This window comes from Xiphophorus hellerii, chromosome 9 (genome assembly GCF_003331165.1).
Source record: "Xiphophorus hellerii strain 12219 chromosome 9, Xiphophorus_hellerii-4.1, whole genome shotgun sequence".
Classification (NCBI taxonomy): Eukaryota; Metazoa; Chordata; class Actinopteri; order Cyprinodontiformes; family Poeciliidae; genus Xiphophorus; species Xiphophorus hellerii.
The window spans coordinates 3,751,470-3,772,526 of NC_045680.1; the positions used below are offsets into that span (position 1 = coordinate 3,751,470).

General features: G+C 37.0%; 2 protein-coding genes across 8 annotated transcripts in view; one reads left to right on the top strand and one right to left on the bottom strand.

The window, feature by feature from the left end:
* The first annotated feature begins 732 nt into the window (after positions 1-732).
* Positions 733-2,863, top strand: insl5a (insulin-like 5a). The gene is made up of 2 exons (XM_032571312.1): positions 733-1,591; positions 2,279-2,863. The coding sequence occupies exons 1-2, from the start codon at positions 1,312-1,314 to the stop codon at positions 2,419-2,421; spliced, it is 423 nt and encodes a 140-aa protein (XP_032427203.1). The 5' UTR covers positions 733-1,311; the 3' UTR covers positions 2,422-2,863.
* Positions 2,864-4,134: 1,271 nt separating this feature from the next.
* sgip1a (SH3GL interacting endocytic adaptor 1a) overlaps positions 4,135-21,057 on the bottom strand; it is a 57,548-nt gene continuing 40,625 nt past the window's right edge. For 4 of the 7 annotated variants that reach the window (XM_032571598.1, XM_032571599.1, XM_032571602.1 and 1 more), the window contains 12 exons: positions 19,953-20,717; positions 18,908-19,029; positions 18,521-18,674; positions 17,268-17,327; positions 13,495-13,554; positions 12,501-12,612; positions 11,822-11,977; positions 10,838-10,973; positions 10,536-10,738; positions 10,151-10,215; positions 9,852-10,016; positions 4,135-8,949 (listed from right to left, as the gene is read on the bottom strand). In XM_032571598.1, the coding sequence (XP_032427489.1) occupies positions 8,927-8,949; positions 9,852-10,016; positions 10,151-10,215; positions 10,536-10,738; positions 10,838-10,973; positions 11,822-11,977; positions 12,501-12,612; positions 13,495-13,554; positions 17,268-17,327; positions 18,521-18,674; positions 18,908-19,029; positions 19,953-20,717 (2,021 nt within the window). In that variant the 3' untranslated portion in view covers positions 4,135-8,926. The remainder of the gene's footprint in view (positions 8,950-9,851; positions 10,017-10,150; positions 10,216-10,535; positions 10,739-10,837; positions 10,974-11,821; positions 11,978-12,500; positions 12,613-13,494; positions 13,555-17,267; positions 17,328-18,520; positions 18,675-18,907; positions 19,030-19,952; positions 20,718-21,057) is intronic. The other 3 variants (XM_032571601.1, XM_032571600.1, XM_032571603.1) reach the window with 3 other exon arrangements.

Consider the following 21,057-nt stretch of genomic DNA (forward strand, 5'->3'; position numbering starts at 1 on the left):
CTGTCAGTGGCTTTGTCCATGAAAAATAGAAACATTGCTACAAATTACAGAAGGTAATGGCAGAATTAGCTGTGTGAATAACTTTGTCCAGGAAGTAGACACAGCCAAACACTAAAACACTGACCCAGGAGAATTTCTAAAGACAGAGACACTCAAGAAAAGTCCTTAAAAATATTAAAGGTAACAGCTCTATTAGTCGCTTTATCCAGTAAAGACATACAGTGAAGCAAATACAAATCCAGAAAACATTCCTTTTTAAGTTCAGCATAAGTGTCCATTAAATCCAGAAGCAGTTAATTGGGAGTACTTTCAATGAGAAAGGAAAACTGTAGAACCACAATGCTAGTAAAGGCAGTAAAGACAGAATGTGGTTGCTTGTTTATGGACTTCAAAGAATGTCATCAACACTATCTTATATTCTCAACTTTTGGTAAGACTTTAATTATTAAGGCAGTTCTTTAATGCACGACAGCTGGAAACAGTGTTAATTTTCATTACATCATGATCTAGTAAAATGATTTTTTTTGTGTGTACACAGGGTGTTTCTTTATTCAATTTCCTGTCAAACAGGGCATATGCATATGCAACTATTGACCAAAAGTTGAATTAATTTTATTTGTGCAAATTCTTAGCTTCAGATGAGACTTATTGGCTCAAGATTTGGTAAAACTTATTGTAACTGCTACAGTAATGACAACAGCTACCGCTAGGATAAACAACGGAAAATCTGAACTGTGTTAATGTTTAAATATAACTTGTTTTTGAGCAAAATATTTTTTTTTCTTTCAGAAAGGTCCTAAGTGGGACCTGAACTAATGATCGAGACAGAGATGTCACACCAAGTATCTTATCTCTCCATCATCCACACCATAATGACTCCATGATGAACTGTAAACATTGATTTTTTCCTCTTATGAGACAAAAACAGCTGTAAAGGGAAAGACAACCTGGCCATCAGAGAGTTATAAAGACAGAAAACACCTGTTTGACTCCAGGAGGGAATCGGTTGGGTTCCTATGATTGGCCAGTGTTGCGAAGGTCAGTGCAATTTCGGCCTTAAATTAGGTAAGCCAAGGGAGCCTGACGAGACTGCACATCATTTAGGCAGAGGGTCGTAAAAGGCTGGAGGTTATAAGTCTGTTTCAGATGGCGGGAAGTGGTGATCATGAAGATAACCGGAAACATAAAGGGTATGCATGCATGTGTTTACGTGTCACTGGGATGGGCTAAGGGCAAGTTGGAATGGGGGGGGTGGAGAGAAGATGAGGTCATTGGATGATCAGGTGGATGGTATATAACGAACAAGGATGAATGCAGAAGATCGCTGAAGGAGTTGCAGGCTGCGAGAGACTCCTGAAGAACACGAGGAAGAAAAAGAAAACAACAGAGCATCTACGGGGGGTTTGGAAGTCATCCAGTATGCGTCTGCTGGCGGTTTTGGCTTTGCTCTTCTGCGTAGTGGTGTGTGTGGACCAGGCAAGAGCAGAAATGCAGGCAGTGAAGCTGTGTGGTCGGGAGTTTCTGAGGGCTGTGGTCTACACCTGTGGAGGCTCCCGTTGGAAGAGATTCTTCAGTGAACCAGACATGGGCGGTGAGAGCTTTAGCTTTCACTCTCTAACTTTAGATTTAATCTTGTTTTAAATACAAATATGTTCACTATGTGGAACAGAATGACACAAGCTAATGTTTTATCTTGCTATGAATCAACTCGATTTTATGCAAAACATTTTCTTAAAAATTACCATCTATGTCACAGAAATAGTTGGATGTTACTTGTTTGGGAATGATGCAAAATATATTCCTGATGAGTAAGTTAGTAGGTTTATTGCATGTGGAAATATATTCTTTTTCAGCTCTCTTTTCGGCCTTGTGTTATAGTGTTAATTGGGCTGTGGGTGTGATGGGAGACAGGTGTCTCCCCACAGTGGCATGTTCAACTCTATTATGCCAGAAAAGGTCATATGTCAAATGAGTAGGCGACTGTTACCCAAGGCAGTCCTTCTCTTACTGTCTTGTCAGACAAATCTGGTTAGAATATCAATCAGGGTAATTACAAGAAGGAAACTGACACTGTCGAAGATAAATAGCAGTCATTTAGGATGTCCTTTCATTGAGAATATGAATATAAATTACATAGAAAATATATGAAAACAGTTGCTTGTTATTTACACTCTTGAAAATATTTAAATAAAGATGTAATTAATGTTTTCCAGATGGTTTAGTTTTATTGTCAGGTTGGTTCTCATTCTGCATCCACTTCTCTGTTCTGTGGCTCCAGGTCTGTCTGCAGGGGAGCAGAACAGCTTGGAAAACCTTAGCATCCCAGGATCTAACTGGAGCAAACGGGACATAAACAACATCCTGACAAACTTGTGCTGTCAGGTGGGCTGCAGGAAAAGCGAACTCACCTACTTGTGCTGATGGACTATTTGGTCTTTTATTTTTCCTCTCAGTGACCAAAATAACTGCCTTGTCTCCCATCTTGCCTTAAAACCTAAATTTCACTTTGACGTCTAATATGATCGTTGTAGAAAAGAGATAGTGAATGTGGTGCATCTGTGAATTTTTGTGTGAATTTGAGCTCAATAACTTTATCAATAAATACATGACTGAATGTATTTTAAGTAGAGCTTGTATTAGAGCTTATAGGAGTGTATTAATTGCAGATCGATTAAGACAGCCATCTAAGATCTCTAAGACACTTTGTCAGGTCTTAGATGGCAGATAACTAGGACCTGATGTCTCATATGTGTGCAGAATAAAATAACTGTGGTACAAGTTTGTATAGCTTCCAATTCTGCTTTTATGTCTAACACTTATGTTTTAAATTGTTATAAGAAAAATAAATGTTCTTGCAAATGCTTTTAGGTGTGGTGCTTTAGTCATTACAATCATTTCTATGAATGGAGACTATTGTTATGCAAGTGCATCAACTAAAAACCATTTTGCTCACCATCATTTTAATACATGAAAATTAAGTGAGTAAAGACACTGAATCAAAAGTCAGGTCAAATTTCAAAGTCTGACATTCTCTCAGGATGTCTGTCTGAACTCCCAGCCCAATAAACAAGCAACTTTATTTACCTTTCCCAACTTCTAGCAGGCAGAAAGTAGTGTGTCATCTTCAATTCAAATGCTGAACTTTTCAAAGTGAAACTAAGCAAGGATAACTGGGAATGGTGTAAATAGGTATGGATAGCTCAAACTGTAAAGTTACTGTCATTATTCTTTTAGATTTACTTTGAAATGGAAATTACTTTAGCTTAGGCTTCTTGATTACATTTAGACTATATAATGAGATCAATCCAATTCCATACAGTCCAACTGGGCAGTAAAGCCAAATATTGGAATACACTGTGTAAAAAAACAATATTTTTTCTCACTTTCTGAAAATGAATCAAAATAAACCTTTACTGTTTCAGATCAGTGAGGATTGACTAATTATTTGCATTTCCCAAAACCCAGAATAATGACAGTAAGAAGTTTATAGAAAGCCCAATTATATCTTTATAAATAATTTGGTAAAACCCAGAAGAAGAGCTCATTGTTTTTGAAAGTTTCCCAAAGAGTAATTTATAGCTCTAAAGGTAATTGGAGGCACATCAGTGGATGAATTTTAAATCAACAACTCATACATATTGCCTTTTTGTTTGACATATTAAAACAAAAAGAAATATATCAAGCTATAAACAGAGTATCTCCACAAGTCTGATTCATCTTTGGGTATAATTTGCTGGCCTTGAGGGGCTACATTCATCTGTTCAAATAACTGAAAATGTTGTTAGAAAATGTGTTATTTAACTCCAGAACAAAAGCAAAAGACCTTGTGAAGCTGTTGCTGAGTTTGGTATGACGGTGTTACTCAAACTGAAACGAGTTTTGTCAGAACCTCAGTTGACAGCTGGCTGAGAGAAGAATTGCTCTGAAAGTAATGCAAAAAGACAAATTACAAAAGAAAACAGTGACAAATTTTTTTACTTTTAGAGTTAAATCAACTGGATAAAATCTGAAATTTCCTAAATAGTATGAACATTACTTTGAGTGAAATTAGATTTAAATTGAAATATCTGTTTTTCTGCACAATCTTCAGGGAGAAAGAGATAATTCAACAAAGACACACAGTGACACAAAAACAAGCATCCAGTTATACTTTTTATTGGTTTTGGAAAGAAGCAAACTAATTTTTTCAGTTTATCTTAGCGTTATGTTCTGTACAAACAGCTTGCACATGAGTTTGAGGTTAACTGCAAAGAACCAAAAAGAAGCATCCTGGCTTCTCACAAACAAAAAAGCCACTCCCTGCTCTCTTTTCAACATAACCCAAGGTAAGTGACACTCAGCACAACATGTCATTTCAGTACTACCTATCACCATAGATGCCTCACTTTTTACTGCATGCTCTGCATGCAATAACTACAGGCAGAAAAATTCATCACTGGGACGAAGAGCAGAAAATTGCTCACATATTTCGATTTTATTTTTCAAATTTAATTTAAACCAATTAAAGACTTTGGTTGTGTCTTTCAAACTAATAAAAAGCTTAAGCTATTGAGTAATGACAATTTAAAATGCTTACATGATTAGCGTTGCATATTGTGGGCATTGGCAGATAATGCTGTAGTGACTGTTGCACTGAAAATCTCACAATGCATACAAAAGATAACAGAGTCCTGTTGGACATGGTATCTATTCAACATAAAAGCTATTATTATCAGATGAAGGTTTCACTGGAAGCTAAATGGCACCAATCAGTCATCTTACTTCAAAATTCATCTTCTATGTTCCCTTATATTGGGTCTGCACACAAAAACATAAAACATCTGCAAAAACCCAAAACGTCTGAATTTAATTGTGCAGCCCAGCTCTTTATTCTCTAAATATATTTACAATGCAAACTATATTCAGTCAAAAGTACTTCATAAGTCAAAATTATTAGATTTACAGATTTGTTTTCCCCTCTAGAGTTAGTCACGAGACTGTGATTGGTTACATTTAGCAGAATGCAGACAAACAGTACACCACATACAGTTTTCAGTTCCACTTCATACACAGACTTTGTTCTTCATGTTTCAGAGCATTCAGGAAGTTGAACATAATCAGCACAGTGTTTTTGTTCTCACATTAAACAATAATATATTTTTCTGCATTTTAAAAATATTCATTTTATTATCCTCAACACAGGACTGACTGTCCGGGGTACACACACCCACACACGCACACACACACACACATGCACACGCACGCCCCCACACAAAATACAAAAACAGAACAAAAATAGAATTTTGGTCTACTTAACCTTGCTTCACACCCTCATTCAAATCAAGTCATCTCACAGAGACCATTACATATATGAAAATTAAAGCCATGAATTCAAGCGCTGGCATGATCAACTGGGTGTGCTGCATATTATTCTGGGAATTTGATACCATTGAGACAACTGGTATCAGGTGAAAAGTATAACTGGTAAACACCAAAGGCTAGTAGTGTCTAGTAGTACTTTTATTTACTGGATTAAAGTTTCTCTTTTACTTGGAGGGTACAAGAAACAAGCTGGTCCCAGTAAACTTATTTGCAGCTGAGAAAATATTTGTTTTTTTTTATTGTTGTACATGTTATATTTGAAAGAAACTGCTTGACATTTTGGGTTTGTTAATACTGCCATCCATTTGCCTTGGAAGTTGGATGTTGAGTGTATTCAATTTGAAAGCAAAAATCTGCAATTGCAAATATTTAGTTCTTGTATATGCATGGCAGCCATATTGGATTTACATACTGGATAGCTCAAGGAGGTTTGACTTTCTAAACTGGGAACTCCAGCTTCAGGGGCTGCTATTTAAACCTAGAATTTACCACAAACTTCTTGTTAGCTTATCTTAGCATAAAGACTGCAATCAGGGGGAAACAGCAAATGTAGCTATATTCAAAAGTGTACAAGTCTCAGGTTTCACGAGGCTGTGGGGAGGTAAGAGTAACCAATGCTGATGCTAATAAATGCTTGCTAACAGTTTTTGACTGTTATTAGAAAAAATATGTAATATTGTTGCATCTGAGTAATCTATCTCATAATCAATTAGTAAGACATGTAAAATTAAAGGGAATCTTGTGATTTTCTACAGCTATTTGGTAAGCCAAGGGGATTCACATAATTAAAATTTTGAATCTGTAAAAGCTTGAGCCAGTCGTAACAGCGCCAAAACTTGCAACAGATTTGCTGAAGCAGGGCCATTTGACACGGTCAGGGAGATGGATAAAAATCATCTTGGTTTGATTAAAAACAGCTGCATTATACTAATCCACATAAAGAAACCTCTGAAGCTTTATTAAGGTGCACGTTACACTTTTTCATTACGATAGATTGATATCTTCAGTTAAGAAAAGAAAATGTTTGAGTCTTATAGGTACTGGCTAGGAAATATTTAATAATTATATATAAACAGTCTTTATGCTAAGTGAACAGTCCCCAGGCAGATATAAAAGGTAATGATAATTCTAAAATGTCAAACATTTCAGTGTGTATATGTAAGTTTTACTCTTTGAAAGTTCAGTTGCTGCAACCAACTAGCTTTAATACGGCCTGTCCTATGGTGCTCACACATGACATTCAACTGCTATGCGGCAAATCCATCAACCTGCAGGTGGAAACTGACTCCAACATCTTGGACAGAAGACAGTAATGTTAAGTTTGTATGTGTTTTATCAACATAATTATGTTTTCCTGAACCATTAAACCCTTAAAAACTAATGACTGTGAACTCCAGGTCTACCCTGGGTTGTTTGCTGTGTGTTTTGCCTGCAGTGCAGTTTATGTAGAAAAAAGTCGCTTGACTCAGTCGTTAGTCTGCAACTCACAAGTGTAGATTCTCTACAAAAATGTTCTCATTAAGTACTTATTTTTCAGGAATGCAAACTATAACTGATTCTTATTTTACAGCAACTTCTCTTCGTCTTGTATAAAGTCATTTCAATCTCCATTTGAAGGTGTAACTAAAGAGTTTCAAATGTACTCTACAGCTGCAAAAGCCTTTAATTATATTTATGGTAGATGAGAGATAAACAGAAGTACTCTGCTGTTATAACCAACATGCCTGATATTTTCTCAGTGTTTTACTTGGACACAGTATTACAATCTCCCGAAACTCTGAGGAAACATGACACATTATCAGACATATGATAAATTAAATCAATGCCATGTGTCTTAAAATAACATTGCACACATGCAATCTTTAAAAACATCTAATTAGTTAAAAATAAACATTCTTATGGTGGTATAATTGCTTTTATTGTGCCTCAAAACAAACGCAAAACATTTCCACATAAACAAATTAAAACACAAAACACCTGTTTTGGTTTAAATTTTTACTCTGGCAGATCAAGTTAAAATAGAAGTGGGTAAAAATAAATGGCTCAGAAAAACTACTCTGGACGTTGGAAACATGACTTTTGTTATGCCCTCATTTACTGCTTGTAATGCTAAACAGCCCTCCCTACCTGATTTCTAAGCAAGTTGCAGAAAAGTTGAGCTGATTCGATTTACAATGTGAATAAACGGCTATTGCCAACTGCAAAAGATTCTTATATATGTAGAATAGAAGTGATTGTATAAAAACTATGAATGGGTGAATAACCTCTAAAGTAGGTATAGAAGGGCTGGCTGGTAAGCATGAACTTTCAAAATAAAACGTACACATATAACTTTATTGAAGTGTGGACTTCTAACTCTACGATAACACTGCTTTCACAAAGCATAACACGGCATCCAGGAAGATATTCATCATTTTCTTTAAATTGCCCCACGACCCCCACCCATATATAAGCTCAAATCTTCTGTTGCACTTGAGTTAAAAAATTATATCTGAAATAAATTCAAAAAATTATACCTTATACTGTACACAAGGTTACCCAACTACACAGATAACAAAAATGCAAGAGAATTCAAATATTTATACATTTAAGGGTTCCAAGTTTGTGATACCATTCAGATTCTATTCATATACAGAATCACATGTTTTATACAACAAATCATCATCAATAAATAAAAATAGAATGCTGTCATGTAACTCTGGTGTCTAACACTGCTGTTCTGGGAACAACAGAAAGGCTATCTGACAATACAAGGAAAACACCAAAAAACGCCCTTTGAGATACATGTTAAAATGACACTGTACAATTCTTTTGTTCTGACAGGAAAACCCTGTTAATTTTTTATTTAGATTTTTTTTATTTTCTACCAGTGAACTGACTCATCAATGCAGCTGCCTAACACTTCTCAGTATAAGTGTGCAATTAAGAGATAGAATTATCTGATTGTTGCATCAAACAGGATGCAATTGAAAGTCATAAGACCCTGTAGTACCAGTATGTAATCCTTGAAAAACTATGTTTATGTAGCTACATGAATTTGTTTTTATTAGATTGTTTCAATGCACTGACAACAATCATTAACTAAAGTATGTTTGCTCTGAGGTTTGTGATTTAGCATAACTCATTTCGTACTGCTGTATGTGCTGATCCAACTGTGTGGTTTGAGATGTGTTACTGCGAAAAAGTTCTTCACAGACCAAAGAAAAATGCTCTGTCCAAGTCTTCTGTCAGGCAGCTGCAGTGAAACTTTAAATAACACCACCAAACACTGACCAGAGGAGGATGAAGACAGAGGCACAGACTTTAGAGAAGGAAAGAACCCATGTGTCTAACTGCAGCAACACACGTTTTGTATGAGATGAGTACAAATACTATAATTACATGACGTGAAACAGTTCCACAATGCTATATGCAAGTTATACAATACTGCTGAGTAGGCTGCAGACCTGTCGTGTGGGTTCAGAAAGGGTTACAGGAGTGTCTGGTTTGGGTCTGTCCTCTGGTCGCGTTGCTAACCTTGGTCCATGACAGTCGTTCAGTTTAACAGTGCTGCTCTTAGTGGGGGTCAATTGTCAGCCAGGTATTTTCCTGAAAGATACAAATAACTACTGCTGTTATTGGGTCATTAATGCAATATTTGAGTCACAGCTGTGTTGATTCTGTAGCACGACTGCACATGTGCAGTACACAGTGTGTGTGGAAAGATCCATGGCAGCCAGACTGTGTATGCTACAGTGGTAAATTGGTTATACTGTGTATGCTACAGAGGTAAATTGGTTATTGGTTATAATGGAGCAATGATGATTGCTATCCAATGACACTAGGTTTTCCTACGCTGATAAAACAAAAGTCAGATACACAATAGTGTGACAGAGGTATTAAAGTCGCATGAAGAATGTTTGTGTCCAAAAAACACCCAGTGCACAAGTTATAATGAAAAATGTAAGACAAAATGTCTTACATTTAAACACATATTAAAACAGGTGTTTTAACATGATAAAAAAAACAAAAACATATAAGCTTAAGACTAGAGGTGGGTGCATCGGTCCAAAATATTAATAACATCAATATCAAGTCACTATCAGCATTGGTTTCAGATTCTCGATTAATTTTATTTTATTTTTAAACTGTAGATTTTGTTTTCATTAGCTCTCAAATTCTAACTTTTTTGAATGAACAAAACTATTTTGTTTTTGTGTTGTTTCTGTTTATCATATTAATATATTCTGATAGTTTTGTAGATACCTTCAAACTTTGTCCAAATTCTTTTTAACACAATAATTCAAATGAAAAACTAGAAAACACGTGAACGTCAGAAGTTTGATGTGATCAAGCCTAGATAATAATAAAAAAAAGATATCAGTGTTCATTTACTTGGTTACCTAAAAGTAGCTAGATAGAACTGATAAAAAATAAATAAAATTTAACTATGGAAAGCAAAGCCTATAAATTAAAAACAAAATGTTTCTGCTGAATGCAGAGAAACTTACCTGCAGCAAACCTCTTTTTAACTAGAGAGAAGCGATATCCTGGTCCAGCCAGTTCAATGTCACATCCTGACAGGTTGCTGCCCTCACTGGTGAACTGCACTGCCAGTGGAGCCGGTTTACTGGGACCCTCTGTTAGCTGGAAGCGTGCCAATAGGGACCCCACACCTGGGCCGAGAAAATAAATATTGAAAGATACAAGAGTGATACATTTATATAATTATTTTAGATAAATGTATATTTTACTTCTGAAACAGAATCTGAATATGGGTAGAAATTCATCTCAAAGCTGTTAAATATACCTCCGTTTTCAGATTTCTTGGAGATATCAGGGATCTTCCATAGGATTCTTTGCTGCTCTCCATTCCTGTATAGATAGAGATTAAAACATAGAAAGGACATTTATTTGAAGCCTATAGAAAGCTTTAGAATTAATGCTAAGATTTAATACCTAAAGTAAATAGAAGCCTTTTTTCAGCAAAATGGTATTTGAATAAAATCTTAAATCATGCAAAGAAAGTTTGATGTTTTTTCTTTCCATTATTATTTAAAATATTAATGTGTTTTATTTCATGTGCCCTTGAACTTCCTAAAAGAACATAACCACATTGTTTCAACAAGCTAACATCTTTAGGTTGTAAGCTAGACAGTGTGTAATAATCAACTAGTTTATGATTTGGCACATACCATACAGCAGGAGGAAGGACAGCTTGTAACTTTGAAACACCTCCATCGATTGGGACGAGAAACTGGACGTTGTTAAGAGCCATCGGCGTAGACATGGCCTCCCCGTTATATTTGTAGTCTATCCTCAGGTCAGTGCTGGTGGGCTCACATCTCCAGCTCACAGCCAGGTTCAGAGGAGCTGACTGGAGGCCATTCGTTGATACCTAAACGCAGACATGTGTTAAGTATTGAGAGAAATACATTTTTTATGAAAATGTATTTCTCTCAAAAGGACCAAATGTTTGGTCTCTGGCCAAGCTGACCTGATACTTGAGCATGTCGACGTTATAGTACGTTGCCTGCGGCTTCTGCTCAGCCACCTTCTTTAGATGAGATATCAGGTTTGGCATATTCACCCAGAAGTTCTTTGAATCAGCCTTAGATTGCGTGGTGGTGTCGCTGGTTGGTGGAGTAAAAGAAAGTAATCACATCACAGACAACACACAGAACAATTGTGATTTTCAAACATAAAAAGGAAAAAAAGCAAGGAAGTTTGACGGCAGATATAAAAAAGTACCCAGAAGCCTATTACTTTCATCAAAAATTGGCCTAGAATTTTTTTTTTAAACTAACTTGGACTGCCTCACAATAGGTGATTTACCAAGGAATTCATTTTCATGAACCAAATAAATAATTTCGATTTAAAGTCAAATTGATTCATGTTATTGCTTCATCATTCATTAAAAATTTCAAAGCAAAATTAACACCACATTAATAACTACAATAGTTTAGTTATAAAGGTAACTAAAACATTTATTTTTTTTATAAGTTAGGGGAACTTGTTATAGCCTTCATGTACTTTGACATTTCTCTGGCATTTGCTTAAAATACCTTTAAACTATAGGAACAATAAGATACACATTTTAAAGATTTTAAAATTGTAACTTTTTAAAACTTCAGTACATCTTGACCTCAGTGATTAACAAATGGTTAGTTAATAACAATCCAATAGACAACTGAACATCAGCAAGTGCAACATTTGCTATTTCTAACATCCAGTATAAGCTTTTATTTCACTAAATCGACAAGTGTTGCAGGTAATGTTAACAAAACGTGTAATGCAGGGTGTGTCTAAAGGTTTAATATGAGGTTTAGTTCATTTATTGCACTCATGTTAAACATTTAAGCTAAAATAATAAAGTTAGATGATAAGGGCCTCAGCCTTAAAGGCTCCTTGTTTCACAGAGATACTGTCTGAGGTGAAAAGGTGTCTGAACAAGGTGGTGAGTTTACGGTGATGGTATTACCAGCAGAGCAGCTGGGGGTTAGGCAGGACATGCTCCAGTCGACTGTAGTTGGTTATGCTGAAGGTTAGCACGGCAGGGGACGGGTTATTGGCAAAGTGCCGTGTGATTCCTGCCGGAAACGATAAAACCATCTCACCTATGACCTTCACAACACACCTGGAAGAAAGAAAAGTTGTAAGTCACAGATAAACATCACCCAAATAATTTGTAACATTCTTATGTTCTGTCCCCTCTTTGATTTTCTTTTAATAATACATCTGAATTTTCACTGTTTCCAGTACTGTTTCTGACTGTATAAAACTCAAAGCAACAACATCATGAATAGCAAGCTAAATTAAGAAAAAAATAAAACATATTGTTTAGCCCACAGTAAAGCAGTGCAAACACAATCATGACCAAGCCTAAAATAAATCTATTTGCCTACACATGAGGCTAATAAGCTATTCCAAACGCAACTTTACGCATGCTTTATAGCAATACATAGTTTGCTAAAAACTTTCTTCAAGCTAATAGTTTCCTTTTACAAAAATCTAGGGATATTTCAATAGCTGTAGATGGCATATTGAAGCCAAACCAGAGACATGCCACTTTTAGTAAATAATATGAACTATTATCCTTTACATCAACTCCATGAACTGACTAAACAACATTTTTTGATGTTGTCAAATTAAAGACGTACTTGCTGGGGTCTGCTCCTTTAAAAAAGGAGTTGACAGTCTCTGTGAATGCCGCGGCCACAGGAAGTGTGTCCTGGGCCCCCATAGTGAGAGGGCTCGGTCCTCGGGAGCAGCCTAAAATCAGGACAAAGCAACACAAAAACAGAATTAAATCTAGAATGAAACATGGTGAACAAATGACCAAATGTATTTGAAACCTTATAGTAAACAATCATTGATGATTTAATCATTTTTAAATTGAGAGCAGATATGTAACTAAAAAGTTCCAGGCCAGGACTTTACACTCTTCCAATCCAAAAGTGCAAGGATGAAATGAAGACAAAACATTTATAGATGACATTGAAATGACATAAAATGAAACATCACACATTCATAATGAATAGAAATACCAGTGTTAGTATGGCTGAACAGCAAATTACACACAAAGATGACACATTTCTCTCTGCTTTTTGACTGAGAAATATCCCCTTTACAAAGTACAATTTCATTTATTGGCACAATTTGTAATACAGCGACGTTTGCTTTTTTCCCCGAATAAGCATTGCTAGGTGCAGAAGATGATAGCAAGGCAGACTGAGAAAAAGACAAGTATTTGCATGCTTATTCCAGATGTACTTTATAGTTGCAGCATTTTTGACAAGGTCATAGAAAACTATATCTAACCAAATAAACTAGAAGACCACCAAGAGGAAAAGTAATTATAAATAGATTAGTAAAGTGCACAAAGAAAGATGAATCTTCAAGAAGGAAAGTGGAGATGAAATGAGACCGAACAATGTCAAAAGAGAGAAAAAAATATGTCAAAAAATACATTTTAGTACAGAGAAGGAATGCTCAGCCACATATTTAGCATGGTGAGGGTTAGAAAATGGAGGATCTTTAGAGGGAGGAGCTTAAGGAAAAGGGCAGCGCAGAGGGTAGGGCCAAGCTTGCACGAATGAGACTCAGAAGAGTGTTTATGTGTGTGCACGCTTCCCTGTTACCGAGGAAACTTACCTTCAAAGGTTAAATAAAACTTCCCTCTGTCAAACCAAACAAGGGATGGCTGGTCATTCTCTGTGTTGGGTGGAGGGGGGGGGCAGTGAAAGGGAGGAGGTAGAGGGATGGTGGGAGGTGGGTGAGAAGGGGGGAGAGAAGGACAGAAGCATGAGTCTCACATGGAAGGTCTATCACACGTCACGGTGAAGTGAAACGTGGAGGGTGAGGGCCGGGTGAGAGGAGAGACGGAGCGCTGAGACACTGCCAGGACACAACATGTGACGAGATGGGAGAGACGCATATTGGCCAAAAATTGGGTGAATGAGACAATGCGGGTAGACATAGGGACAGCCAGGCTTGTGCTGCTGAACGTTGGTCAGGATGGATTTCAATGTTGAGTTGAGCTAAATAGTAAAGGGGACTGTGGAGTCTCAAATGATCAACACTATGATCAAAACTGAAAACATGAAGCAAGCGGACAAACTTTTATCTGTGGTATTTATAGTGTTTGAAATTGACCAGATTACATTATGATCACTAGTGTGTTCCTTTTTGCTGACAAAACAACTTTGATCTGTTGAAACATCACCTCTGAAGACTTCTAAGGATCTTAGCAGTAGATCCTTCGAGACTTTAAGTTAAGAAATGGGATCTGAAGGGATCTGCTTTGTTTGTCCAGACCATCAAATACTTAACTGAATTGAGATCAGGGGAATTTGAAGGTCTAATCTTAAACCATTTCTGACCTTGCTGAAGCAAACCACAGCTACAGGGGAATGCAGTTTTCATGTAAGCAATACTAAGGTAGATGGCAAATGTCACGTTCCACCAGAAAATTGACCAAAGGATTGGTAAATTTTCCAGCTGGTGAAGCCAGCCCTCAACAGCTGGCTTCTTTCTCTAGTAAAGCCCACTGCCTTGTTGTCTGAACACCTTCGTCCATTGCTTTGTCCAGTTCTGGTACTCACATACCCATTGTTAGTGGTGTGGGTGGTGGACTGGAGACAGCATGGGCATCTTGGCTAGTTTCATTCATTGCAAACTATAAAATGCTTTACATTCTGACTTCTTTATGTCAGAATAAACAACAACTTCTCCAGCAGTTTAAGCTACAGCAACTCAACTTTGGGTTGGACCTTGTGGATCAGCCTTCACCACAAACTGGCATCAATAAGTCTCAGCTGCCCAAGAACATGTTGCAATTCCCTCCTGGAACTCCAATTTAAACATACCAATCACTACTGGGAAGACTACACAAGAGCTAAAACTTGAAGATCCTCTGACTCAGTCATTCAGTAGTCACAATTTGGACCTTTTCACACTCAGCTAAAGCTTTACATGATCCCATTTTTCCTACTTCTAACACGTCACTTGGGAGGACCAAAATGTCCACATGCTGTCTGGTATTTCCCACCAACTAACATGAAGAGGCAATCTGTGTTACTCACTTTCACCTGTCAGTGGTCATGATGTTGAACCTGATCAGTGTATACACCTTTCTGATGCCATTCAATGTTTACATTATCATTAGACTACCATCTTCACATTATGAAACATGGATGCAATGAACTAACACAAGCTGCAGATGGCAGTCATGAGACAAGAAGAAAAGGTGGAGAACAGAAACCCATATTTCAGGCTCTGGAAATTCCTTTGAAAGAAAATTGAGAGCGAAGGTCTGTTTAAAAAGCCCAAAAGGTGTGGCTAAACTTGAACATATCCCTTCGCAGAGGGAAACCCCAATAATGACATGTGCCCCATTTAAACATTTTTTTTGGTCCACTACTTGCCAAGAGCAACACATTATCTTAATAATTATTTTAGAAACAATGTGGGAAGCGAAAACATGATCTGGAAATTTAAAAATCCAAACCACATTACAGCTTTACTCACAGTTTTGCTTATAATGACGTCATTTTCAAGAGAAAGTCTGGATAGTTTGACAGTTTGAGGTGGCCAAACGGAAGTAAAATAGAAATATCAGAAAAATTAGCAATAAATTAGGCAAAAATGGATAATAGTGCTTTGTTCTGGATGGAAAACAGTGTATTTGGTATTCTGAAGCTTAATTAGAAACACAGCGCAATATTAAAAACAAACAAATATTTTTGGGCAAGATAAAGATTTTGTATAACTGGAAAGGCTCTTTGCATTAGTATAAAAACACTATGAAAAATAATAATTAAAAATAAAAATAAAACATTTCTTAATCCAGTCCTTATGCTCAACAGCAGGGCAAAACCTTGGTTTTTGTTCATCATCCGTTTGTTGTGGCAAATCGCTGCTAATGAATGAATGAGCTGACTAAGAATGTAGAGTGGTGGAACAAAATAAGCATAATCCATTATGTGGAAAACACAATATGTCCTTCGATATGTTTGAAAGGGTTCAAAGGTCTCTGTTCCTGGAGAGTGAGTGAGTGGCAGGTGTGAAAGGTGGAAGTCACAGATCAAGGCACCTCAGTGAGATTTTGTAAACTTGAGGCTTGTACTCCAGTTGTAGAGAGACAGACATGAATACAAAACAGCTGCTTGTCTAATTCGACCTGATTCTCATGCCAGACTTCAAACCAGACTCTAACACAGTGCATGAGAATGTGTGTTGTGAATGTGTGTGTGTTTGATGATCTCAAGAACCCTCATAAGAAGGGCCCTTCAGACAAGCTCACACAGAAACCCAGCACACACACAACACTCAGAAACATTTCTGGTGTTGAATACCGAGACAAAAGGAATCTGGGAGAGACTTTGCTGCACAAGAAAGGAATCTCTTGAAATATGAGAGATAGGAGGCTACCATGGTGACAGGGCAAGACAGTGCACAGTCATAAGACAGAGAGAAAAGTCTCAGGCAAACAGATGAATGGAGAAACAAATATTTCTTTTAACTTGTGTGATTTAACCAGGTTTCATTATTAGCTGCATTGTTGACCTGAGAAATAAACAGGATGAGAAAAAAAATGCTACATTAGTGAGATAAATACTAAAATGTCTTTAAATATGTGGTATGAGAGCAAAACGATGAGAAAATTTCACTGAAAAGCAAAAGGAATACCATGAATTTATGGTATCTCTTCACATTAGAATGAAGAAAACTGATGTGGATGAAAAAAAAACCCAAGGTATTTCAACAATGGCAAAAACATGGCCTTTTTTACAATTTGATACATATATTTGATCCAAAAAGCTTAATGTAATGTTATAAGCTGAGAGTTGGAAAAATGGCCTGCTTTTATTGTTAAAATACCTTAACTTTTCACTTACATTCATCAAAATGGCATACATAACACCCTAGAATGGCCTTTAAGGTCCTCAACCAAGATCAATCTCAGCAGAAAAAATCAAACAGAAAAACTCACAGAAGAGCACTCCAAACCCACACTTTATAAAATGCCACGCAGTCAATATGAAACCAACGCCTTTAAAAAAGCACTTAATACTCACAGTGCCAAAAGGAAGTTTACATATGTTGACCATGTGCATGTACATTATAAATATTAATGAATGGGTATACATGGATACATAAATGGATGATACAGCAATCAGTTGGAATGATAAAGACACATATTTGATGGGGTCCAATGTAGACATTTTTTCTCCACCCTTCAAATGTCAGTGCGCAATTTGCTGAATGAATCCAAAAAGCTGCATTGTCTGTTGTCTGGTTATTAGTTCATATTTATTGTAGTGGTTATACATTATTATTTATCAATGGATAAGTTATTGATTTTATATCGACTCCTATAGCATTCCATATTCCCCCCCAAGTGCTCCGTTGGAGTTTAACTTTACCTGCAAATGAATCAAAGTGCCTCTCAAAGGTGGGCAGTTTGTCTACATAAGCATCATCTTCTGATAAGCCAAAGAGCAAACAAAGGGACAAAACAGCGAAACAAACAAAAGAAGAAAGAATTTCAAATAAAAGCACAAAAATAAGCGTACAATCAAGCATGTTAATAGAAAATGGAGATCTTAAATAAAAAGCTGTGGAAAATGTCAAAATTAAAAGCAGAGAAACTGAAAAGCTTACAGGGGTTTACCATTAAATAGAAGGTATTTTAACAGAAAATAGGTAATGACTATAAATTGCCTAATTATTATACAAACAGATTTGCCATTACCCAAAGGTACCCCAAAATGAATGAAAGCTAAATCAAGGGTCAAAGTCATGACTGGTTGAAATGTTTGGATGCTTTAATGGGCCGAAACAAGTCTGTGAACCTCAATGCAGTTAAGAACAATGAACCAAAATTTCTTCACAGCGATGTAAGATGGATAAAATAAAATAACATTTTATTTTTCTAGCCTAAAACTGGTTTTGCATTTGGTGTAATTAGTTTCTAACACATAGCTTTTCCATTTTGGTATTATCTTTGTATAATAACTAATGACTATATAGGATGTTTTTAAATACCTGAGGTAATAATTACATTATTTAGAAATCTGGTAAACATCTGATCCTTTATTGCTTCAAGCAATAGGTTCTAAAAATCTGTTTGAATAAAATCCACCTGCAATCAGGGACTTTTCTGATTTTATATAACTCCCGCTGCTCCATGGTGTTTATTTTTTTCATGCTGCTGTGACTCAGCCATGTTACAGCCTACTGAGATTAGCTTTTATCCACTCACAACTCTGCACTGCAGGCTCCTTTACACAGACTCTAAATTTAGATCAAGGAATATGAACTGGTCTATCGTTAATTCATTCAAGAATGTTTGCGAGTGAAAATCAACACTCTGCTTCATATTCTCACCTATCGCTCACGCTCAGCATGCTTGCAAGTGCGAAATTTAATCAGCCCAATTGACACAAAATCTTTTTTTGTCAAGAATTTCTTCTGTGAAAATGTCAAGTTTCTTAACACTTCAATTTAAATAATAAGAAAGTAAAAGGAAAAATTGATTCAAACAAAAGAAGCAAGAGCAGAAGGCAAGTTCAAAAATGAATAAAACATTTAGTGTTACATAAGTGCAGGTGAACTATTTCTCTCAGTTTTTTTTTATATTAGCAGAACCTTCAAATGTCAGAACTGGTTCACACACCTGACACAGACACACACAACTCCTTGCTAACAGTGGGTGTGGTGGCAGCACTCAGGGAGTTGGTGGAGGAGATTGAAGAGGTGCTCTCCGCTCGTGCCAACGGAGCAATGGGAGGGGGACTCGCCGAGTGGATTGGTGGGCTGAACGGCCGGTTCTAAAAATAGACACAAGACAAGAAAAAGGCAAAAATTAGGTTGATATTGACCTTTAAATCAATGTTTAAATGGGGTTCTGCTTGGATAAAAATATAAGAAGTGTTTATCTTCTTATGTTCAACCTCTGCAGGATTTCTTGTTTACCACAGAAGGTGGAAGATAAATGAGTAAACTCCCACTTAGATTTAGAACTGATTTTAAACTTATCACAAAAATACAAGGTCGATCTTACCACATCTCCAACAGCAGGTTTCCCAGGAGGAAGCTTGGGTCGTGAAGGAGGCCGAGGCGGAGGTGGGGGTGGGGTTGGGTTGACTGACGAGGGGGTGGAAGGTCTTACAGGTGAGGAGGAACCTGAAGATGAGTGCAGAAACCAAACAAGGCTCAGATATAGTTCAATCGCACAATTAAAACACTTGCAGCAAGTTACTTTACTAATGAAATTTACTAAACTTAAATTAAGTAATAAAACTGCAAATAAAATGATGAGGAACAGTGCATTGTACATTTCCTGGAATAACAAATATGCTTCAAAAGCCTTAAAATAAGGCAAATTATTCCAGTAGCATAATCCCATCTTGACAAAAGGCTATTATTTCAGAAAAATGTCCCATATATTGAAATTGTTGTTTTATGCTAAATACCCTGTTCCACAGTTATTGTCAACCATAATTTCTAAACAGTGAATGTGACTTAAGAAGTTAATCAGAGTACAAATGAACTTTATTAGTAATCCATCATGAAGTCATGTTATTTGTCTCATCTCTAAACATAAAATGAAAAACAAAAATGTTATTTCTCTAATTCATAAGCTTCTGGTCATGACACGTCTCTTTGAGTTCAAAACATTTATAGGACATTGCATTATTTTTCTCCTTGTAAGAGCAGCAGATGCTTATAGTTCTGTCTAATAAAAAACAACAAACAGATAAGTTTTTGATATATAAAGGTAACAAAATGGCAATAATAAGACAATATTTATGCTGCAAAACAAAAGCTTTGTAGATAGGTTAAGTTTAAAAACTAATCATAACTCAGTAAAAACAAATCACTCAGCAAACATGGTGTGGAAAAATAACATTCTGTATTCATCTGAGTTAAACAACACAGTCCCTCCCCTCCAAACATCTGTTCAGTCTGTGCAAGTTTAATAGCAAGGGTGCCACAATCCATCTGGCAGTCTGTCCCTTTCAACACCAATGAACTGAAACATTTCTATAGTCAATACAAAATCATAACATGGCATCTGAGAACTTCCAATATAAGTAAGTACTCACCACTATTTGTCCCTCCTGCTCCAGTTGTGGGGCCTGGTGATGAAACTACTGCACGGTACGTTGGAGGAGGAGGAGGCGGTGGGGGTGTGCTCCGACTTTCCTTGCTGGCATCTTTGGGAGAGGTGATTGTTTCACCTCCTTCCTCTTTGGGATGAGAGGTGTTTGTGTTCTTAGACTGCTCCTCTTGAGAGAGGACAAGGGGTGATGGGATTGAGGAAGCTGAGGGTTCTTCAGAAGGCAGAGTCACCACTTCACGGGTGCCATCCTTGGGGGCGGGGACTGGTGGGAGACCACCAGGTGAGCTAAGAGGAGGAGGGGAAGAAGCTGGAGGTGATGTATGCTCCTTTGATGCAAGTGGGGGAGAAGAGGCGATGGAGGGTGGATTTTGGTCTTCTGGTGTGGAGGGACCTGAACGTATAGGAGGCAAGAAAGGCTCCTCTGACGGAGGTGGCGAGGTTGGAAGAGGAGGAGGCGAGTCTTCTTTTGGGGAAAGAGCGATGGGGAGAGGAGGAGGTGATGTAGGTAGAGGTGGAGCTGGGGATTCAGGTGGAGGAGGTGCTGGCTCTTCAGGAGGGGGTGGTGAAGAGGGCATATGTGGTGCAGGTTCCTTTGGTGCTGGTGGTCCAGCGGAAGAGTGTTCACTGAAGCAGACCCACTTGTCGTCTGTATCTTCACCAGCAGGGGGAGCCACCTCCGGTCCAAAAATGTTGTCCAGGTCTGCTATGGAGGGCTTCCTGCTTGAGTCATTTGCATCTGCTGTTGCTTCTGAAATAGAGACCAGAGATAAATTGAATGTTACTTTATTTAAACATTTCTGGCATGTAAAGTTTTGATTTTTATAAATTTGACAAGTATATTTATATAATGTTAACCTTTTAAAAATGTTGTCTTTACTTGTCAATGACAATTTATTTATAAAGCAGCTACTAACTACACCAAAGTGCTGCACAGTATTTTTTAAAACTTATGTAAAGCATTTTATGTTAAATTTGATTTTATGAAAAGAGCTCAATAAAAACTGTCCGTTCAGCCATTTCATGCACAGTAGGTTGTTAAAATAAAATTAGGGTTGAATATGTTTATCATTAAAAGATTTTATGACAAT

Coding starts and splice junctions, on each gene's coding strand:
- insl5a (XM_032571312.1), top strand. CDS start 1,312: ATGCAGAAGATCGCTGAAGGAGTTGCAGGCTGCGAGAGACTCCTGAAG. Junction 1,592..2,278: donor CAGTGAACCAGACATGGGCG/GTGAGAGCTTTA, acceptor CTGTGGCTCCAG/GTCTGTCTGCAGGGGAGCAG.